This window comes from Crocodylus porosus, unplaced genomic scaffold (genome assembly GCF_001723895.1).
Source record: "Crocodylus porosus isolate Cpor-Errol unplaced genomic scaffold, CroPor_comp1, whole genome shotgun sequence".
Classification (NCBI taxonomy): Eukaryota; Metazoa; Chordata; order Crocodylia; family Crocodylidae; genus Crocodylus; species Crocodylus porosus.
In genome coordinates this window covers 714,898-722,994 of record NW_017728952.1, presented here as the reverse complement: position 1 = coordinate 722,994, position 8,097 = coordinate 714,898, and the positions used below count along the sequence as shown (strand labels likewise).

Genomic DNA, 8,097 nt, shown 5'->3' with positions numbered 1-8,097 from the left:
GGGAAAGTCTGTTCACCAGGGCCCACCTTGGAGTCACCAGGAACAATGGCCACAAGCTGAGGGAGGATAGGTTTAGGCTGGATATTAGGAAGAACTACTTCACTGTAAGGGTGGCCAGAGCCTGCAATAGGCTTCCCAGAGAGGTGGTGCTCTCACCTTCCCCGGAAATCTTCAAGAGGAGACTGGATAGGCACTGGCTGGGGTCTTATGACTCCTCCCACCCCCAGTGTCATTCCTGACCATGGCAGGGGGTCAGACTCGAAGAACTGTCTAGGTCCCTTCCGACTCACTGATTCTATAATAAGCCTACAGCAAGCAGCCCGCATCTGCCCCATGCACAAATCTGGAGGAACCCCTTCCCCCATGCCTCCCAAGAGCAGGGCCTGGGGCAAGCAGCATGCTCCAAAAAAAACACATTGGCCAATCTTGGATCCTGCAGTCTGCCATTGTCCTGTGTGCAGGCAGCTCAGGCCCAGAGCTAATGCCCCGGGGCAAGAGGGAGGACCGAGGCAGCTGCTTGGCAGACCAGCCCCCTGGAGCCCGCAGCTCCTCCTATGTGGCACCAAGAGACAGGACTAGGAGGTGAGGGGAGGATAAACTACCTGCCGGGCACCCACTGCTCCTCTGCCTACTGCAGCCAGAAGAAACAACGCGCACATGTGCGGCTGGAGCTGTTCACCCTGCACCTGCCCACAGAGCTCTGCCCTTCAACTTGATCCTCAGCCTCCTATGGGCAGTGGCCACCATACATCAGGAGGCCAGAGAAAGTCTGGGAAAGTCTGGGCTGGGGACAAAGTTTGGCTCTGCAAGCTAGGACGACCTGGGGGCAGAGGAAGCGCCCTTCCACACAGCACTGGCTGGCAGTGGAGCCAAATGCACTGAGCCAGGCCAGGCCAACCCACCTGGCCCCCACCACCACAACCACTGCCTTGAGGATGGTACCACCCTTGCACTACCTGTCCCAAGCAGGGCAACAGCAGGCAGTTCAGATGGGCCTGGCCTGCGGCAAAGAGCAGGGGCTAGGAAGTGCAAAGGAAATCCACCCTTTTCCAAGGGAACCCAGGCACCCAGGGGGGCCTGATTGGCAGGGGCCCCCGTGTTAATCCGTCTATGGGCAGAGAGGTCTTTATTTATACATACTTACTAGTTTCAATCACAGCAAGATGCAATTTACTAGAACTGTATTTCCTTAGAGCAGGCTTTCCCCAAACTTTTCATCACTAGGTCCCTCCACACCCAAATCCCCTTGAGAAAATATAACAACTGGTATAAGGCTCACTCGCATTCTCAGAATCCCTGCCAGCAAAGTAGGCCTTACGCTTTTCAAGATACCCTTTCCAAGACAGCATTGCTCCATAGAGACCAATTAGATTAAGCAGAACCTTGTATCTCAACTCCTTTCAGGATCTCTAACAAGGCATTTTTTGCAGATACTATAGGCTGTTCCAAAGGCAGACCCTTGGCCCACAAGGGGAAGATTCTAGGGGCTCTCATACCCAAAATTAGAATCACCTTGTTAATCTCATCTTCAACACTGGGAGTGCAGTGGGTAGAACTCAATTTAGAAAAAGGCTTAAGCCAGTGGTCCATTACAAGAAGTCTCCAGAAAATCCTGAAATGTAAAGAACACTTTTGGAGAAGGCAGCATAACTCCCAATTTTCTCCAAGGGAAAATGGAATATCAATTACTGTGGTGGTGCAAGGGTACAGGAACCATCAGACAGTTCATGCAAGGGAGCATAAGAAAAGGTACCATTTTGGCAGCAGTGCAGCCATATGAATAGGTAAGACATCTACAGTGCCTTCCCAGAGCCTAAGTGCTGCCTGCATGTATGGGCCCACTTCAAGATACACAAGAAATAAAATAGTAAAGCCAACTTGACTTCCCGTCCCTCCTCCCCACTTTCCCACCACTGCCTTTGAGCCCCAAGTCTCCAGCGTGCTTGAGAGCAGCAGTCAGAAAGGCCCCAAGGCCATTTCTAGGTTTGGCCCATGCAGAATAGGTAGGCAGGCTACATTTCTCAACAGCATTGTGGAAACAGTACAGACATACCACAAAAGCCACTCCTACTCCCACTTTGATTTCAGCCATCTTGGAAATCTAGTCCACAGGAACTTTTAAAGCAAGACAACGGCCCTTTTCACTTGTCGATGGCTACTCTAAGGAAGATCATCCAGGGCATTTCCATGGGCTACCACATACCCACATGACACAGCTTTCACCAGCTGTAGAAAAGAAACAAAAATCCCTTTCAATGCACTGTATGTGGCACACCCACTTGCAAGTGGACAACCTGTGCCTGTAGAAAAATTACGTTCAAACTGCACACAACAAGCAATATTTGGGGGCAAAATAATTAAACTACTTATAATCCAAAACTGAGCCAAAGAAAAATAATATTAGGATGGAGGAGAGGGGGAAGGAGAGGGGTCAGACTTCCCCATCCTATAGGAAGATCTGCTACCTACTTTGCTACTCTGGTTGGAGCAGGAATAGGCTGGCTCGTCAGTGTGAGTCTATAAATCAAGACATCAAGAGAAGTCAACAACTCAGATTGCATCACACTGGTTCGACTGACTCTCGCTTCAGGCTCTCCCATTGAGTAAACACTTCCTTACACTCAACGAATCAGATACTTTAATTAGGGACCCACCACGTGGCTGCGATTGTAATGGGGCAGAGAGAAAACTTACAGCTATTATTTCAGTGTGTAGAGCTTGTTTTGAGAGAGCAATCTTAACTTTACTGTACTATTAATTAAAACACGTACTACACTATAAAGTTTCATAACATGTAGGAATCTGCTTTCATGCAACTGCGGACTTGTCTCTTCATGAAAGAGCTCAGCCAGTACAAAACAAGTACCCTCCAGAGCTGAGGAATCAAGGGGCCAATATCCTAAAAGAAATAATAAAAAACAAAACAAAACAAAACCAACCTGCTCTAAGAAAAAAAAGGTAAGGTTGTGAAGGCAGTCATATTTGGAAAAACCAGATCCACGATTGCTTGTGTTCCCTTGCACACGTGCCTTATGACAGTCCAGTCGTTCTTTGTGCTCTCCCACACATACAGCCCTGCCTCTTTTAAAAAAAAAAAAAAAAAAAAGAAGTACCTCCAGACTGTCAACTCTGAATCAACTATTTCTGTGGCAAAACAAGCAAGTATTGGCTGCCCCAAAATTCCTCAGACTGGCCTTGAGCCTTCCCAGGAGACACCCACCTGTTTGGAATTGAAATGGCTCCTAAGTCTCCTTGCCATTTCCATTTTCAGCCTACTCCAAGTGCACAAGTTGCCAACCCATGCCAAATACAACCAAGAACTACCATTAGACAAAACAAAAGGCCAATGAAGAGCCAACTTACGGCTATTTGCAGCGACTACCACCCAAAATTAAGCGTGCAACTTTTCACAGACATGTCTCCATACCATGGCCTATTTCAAACCCGCAGCCAATCAAGTTTTCAGTGAAAGGAATCCACAAGGGTAAAATCTCTACATTAGTTAGCCCACACTAAGTATTTGTTCAAAAATACAAGACTCCAAAAACTGTGAAACTTCTAATTTTAAACTAGCAAAAGATTACACATGTACAGTTAGCCTCACTTAAAATGAAAGTGAGTACTCCCCCAAGAAAGTTTTCTTTAAGCATGCACATACAAATACATACACATCTACTATTCTCCTCCTCTCAAATGTGAGAAGTCTTCTTCCAAAGCCCTATTTTTGATTAAACAAAAAATAAACCCCAAGACAGACATTCTTTTCACAGTGCAAACGAGACTTGGAAGAAACTGAAGGATTAACATGGGGAGAAAAAAAGAATCCACCCCCCCCAAGGAACTACTTCTGCCTCACTTCTTGGAATTGTACAGAGAAAATTCTGGTTTATTTCTGACCCCTCTCCCCCGACTCATATCTGTTACTGAATTAGGAAAGTTTTTATTGGGGGCAGGGGGGATGGAACAAATTTGAAAAACAGCATAGAAGAAAACCTAAAAATGAAAGTGCTACAAACAGTCATACTTTAAAGAAGGAAAATAAGTAGAAACTAAAACTGTCGCCTACTTCACTTGTTAGCAACGAACAAAAATTCGGAAAATCTAAAGAGTCTGTCTACATCGCTGATCTGCTGCTGCAATAGTTCTATACAGTGCAGGAGACACTGTCTAACAGCAGGAGTTTTTCCATTGGCAGTTACCTAATATTTGGGGGAGGTGGTGTAAGCCAGAAAAAGCCCTTTTCTGTCAACACAGCTGTGTCCAGACATAATAACTACATTTACTGGGGGAGCAAGTACTGTCTTTTTATACACATACCCAATCCAGCTATGCTGGTAAAATGTAGTAATCTTAGCTCTGGTCAACTCCACAAAGTTTTCCTTTGTAGTGGAAGGGGGTCAGGATAAGGACAGCCACATATGCAGTGCAATCAAAACACTTATTTCAAAGAAGTCAGATTGGTTTTGCACACGCTAGTCTGTGCCTGCTATAGTAGTGCTTTACTCTCCCAGAAAAGCATTCCTTGTGTGAATGAGCTATATTGGGAAGTTGCACTTTGTTAGCCTTCCCATTTCCCCACTTCCTGCCTCCCACCCAATAATAATAATAATAATAATAATAATAATAATATCACACACACAGAGAAAAAAAACCAGTAGTTTTAAAAATAATGACATCTTAGTGGGGATTTCTGGTGGCACAGCTTTGTCAGTTGGGCGCCAAGCTGTTTCACAACTGACTGATAGAGCCATGCCAGGAAAAATCTGTATCGCAGGCCTGGCCTAGGTCTCAATAGGAGTCAAGCAAAAGTTGTACTGTTTCACACTCCCACAACTGCATTCACTGAACCACTACACTTTTTTCTCATCTAGCTGAGAGAGTATTTGTACTTCAACTTTCACATGTTAAGGCCATAGCCTTCAAGGACAGAGACAGCATAAGCAGAGATACAATCTAGATACACCTATATACATGGGTTTTTCATAGTTCTATTAAATTCTGACGAGAGAGAGAATTACAAATTCCTCAAGCCTAGAGAGTAGATTACTCAAGGGGGAAACATTAGTCACTTAAGTGTGGGGAGGCTATAGTTATATTCATTTACTTGATTATGAACAAAAACAGAAAGCATAGTCAGTACAACCTGGCAAAATTCTACCCACACAGTTGCCTTCAACAGGCAAATAAATTACCATTAGGGGTTTTTTTGTTTGTTTGGTTTGGTTTTAAATCATAAATCAGCCCAAAAGAAAATTGGGCGGCAGATTTCATGCCTGAGCTGATAACTGGGCTTAACAGTTTTGCTCAGAAAAATCAAGACTCAACATGAGATTACAGGTCATGCAGCTGTTGGATGTGAGCAGCCAGCTCCAATAAAGCAGAGAACAGCAACATAACAGAAGTAGAAGCACCCGCTGTTGATCTATTCTGAGCAATGCTACACAATACAGAAGTAAATAAAACTCTTGTTGTCCCAAAGGAAAATAAGAAAAAGATTTAAAACGTCCATGTACAGTACTAGGTTTCCTATCGATCTATTTTCCCTGAATAATTATTAGAACAAAGCAGTCTGAAGAGTAAATACACTGCTCAAATGAAAAACACTTGAGCACAGGAAGTCAGACCAAAATACTGCACTTGTATGCACCACAGAGTAGGCCACAAGTAAATGAACCCTTACTTCTCAGCATTTATAGTACTCTTTGTAAAACATTCCTGGCCCATGAATTTACAACTAAAATTACTGAACCAATGTAATTTTCAGTTGAATATTAAGACCCACATTTACAGTGGGTTCAGAAATTTCCCGTGAACATGTGTTTTGAATGAGAGAATGAAAGAGTGAAATCACTATTGCATAAGTACATCTATATTTCATATTTTGTCAAATCATCCACTTTTCTTAGCTCTCCAAATTATGATCTGTAATTTTTTGAAGAATTACTTACTTAGTCTACTAGTTAAAAAGAATTTTTTGCCAACAATCCTATCTTTTTTTGCCCCATTTTTCAACAGCAGTTGCAGAGGCTGAAGCCAGGCAGTTCATTAATCTCTTATTCCAGCTTTGAGTACACAGGAAAGTTTTTAGCAATTATACAATTACGATTCTCTGGACAGGCACATTTATTCTGGTGTGACTTTTTCAGATTAGCTTTATGATATCCCCCAATAAACCTCCCCCCCAACCCACAGATCATTATTCAGGAGGTTATATGGGTATAAATCTTATTTTTAAGCTATACCAAAACTTCATGCACAGAAAACACTGGGACCTATAAAATTGTACATCCCAAATCCCAATCCTATAACACTGATGCACATGGCTAATCTCATGCACATGTACAGCCTCAATTAAATCAATGGGATTACTCACTCATTTACAAGTAAAGCACTTAAATAAGCATTTAAAGAATAAGGGCTCAAGTATAGATGTCACCACTACGAACAACCTACATACACACAAATGTGCTCTCTCCAAGCTGCTTAAGATTACCTCTCATCTAGGTCTCTGTATCACATCTCAATTCCTGCAATCTTTCCCTGGCCTACTGTAAACTTACCATCCTCAGTTCAAAGCCCTGCTGCCAAGACCATCTTCACAGCTGACAGTTCATATGTTCAATACACATTTGAGTAAGTCCACCAGATTCCTCTTTCTCTATAGTATGAATAAAACTTCCTGACCTTCAGGGCCTTTGAAAGTGTCCTCCTGCCCTTACACAGTAGAGTTGCAACCTTGATGCACTGACCACACACCCATAAGCATTGCCAGTCTTTACCATGTTAGGCCATACTTCTCAGAGCCTCCTACATACTTTCTTTCATGCCACTACTGTTCCTGGAAGATGTTTCCCCTAAAAATCTGAAAAGGAGCTGCCTGATCTTCCTGCAAATCTAACCACAATGTTTGTAGAACAATGCCTATGACAACTGTAACAAGCTACGTTAGAAACACAGCAAGTCCAGGTACAAAACATTCTTCTATTACTTTACTTCACCCTCTTCCCTAGATCAGGCTAGAAATGTGCTTCTATTACTTTTCCACCCCTCCATCTCGTTTCCCTTCCAGAGTGCCAGTGACTGCCAATGCAAAGTTTTGGGGGCAGGCACTGTCTTTGGTCTATGTGTTTATAGCAAGGCCCAGCCTCTAGGCCAGTGGTTCTCAACCCCTGGCCCACTCAGCACACAGCTGTGGCCCAATGTTTTAAAAAACAAAACATTTTTTAAATGGCTATACAGGAAGTCAGTTGTGTGGGCACCCACACAACACCTTGAGGCTACAAAGTAAATTGAGAACCACCACTATTGTAACACTTCATAAAAGAGCGCCTTCTCACTACATTAAAACGAAATTAGTTCATTTCCCGATTCTGAGGATCTCTGTAATCACTAACACCGGTTACATTTTGGATGGCAGCTCAGAGGATTAGCATGAAACAAACCACCACGGTTAGGAAAGAGCCTCCGAAGGAAGCTGCACCATCTCCACTGCCAAGGTACGGTCTTTTTCTCAAAACACCCAGGCCCTTGGCTGACGTGAGGCTTTTAAGACATAGATGAACCAGTTTATCACAAGAAGCGCAAGGCTGTGACCGCCATGAATGTGATCTACACTGGGTCACACCTTGCACAGAAGTGGCAGCTAACCTCAGTCCCAAGACCCCTGTGCAAAGTCGCAGTGACCAGGCTGCCCACTCGTGGCACAGCAAAATGGGGAACAAGCCACAAAGCACCTCCACAAGTGACGTGCCAGAGTGTTTGACCACGATCGAAGGCCACAACACCTCTCCCTGCTTTTCACCTCTTCCAGGCTCCCCAAGCTCCGGTGGTGCCAAAACCACGCCAGGGCATCCCAGGGACTCAACTGATCAGGACAAACTCACTTTGAGCTCAGCCACAAGCCCAGCTAGCCCGCCCCTGCCCCGTGGGTGAGGACCCACAGGGGTTCAGCCACTAGCTGCCAGCCCTTCCTTCCCCTGGGCCACGGGCCGCAGCTGCCTCCCACCCGGGGGCAACCCTGAGACGAGGCAGCAGGGCCTGCCCCCGGCCCGGGCAGAGGCAGCAGCAGGCCGGAGCCTGGAGCCCGCCCCCCGGGGC

General features: G+C 44.9%; 1 protein-coding gene across 1 annotated transcript in view; it reads right to left on the bottom strand.

The window, feature by feature from the left end:
* CNOT6L (CCR4-NOT transcription complex subunit 6 like) overlaps nt 1-7,867 on the bottom strand; it is a 74,001-nt gene extending 66,134 nt beyond the window's left edge. The window contains exon 1 of the mRNA XM_019556372.1: nt 7,802-7,867. Coding sequence (XP_019411917.1) covers nt 7,802-7,851 — 50 coding nt within the window. The 5' untranslated portion in view covers nt 7,852-7,867. The remainder of the gene's footprint in view (nt 1-7,801) is intronic.
* Nucleotides 7,868-8,097: the final 230 nt, after the last annotated feature.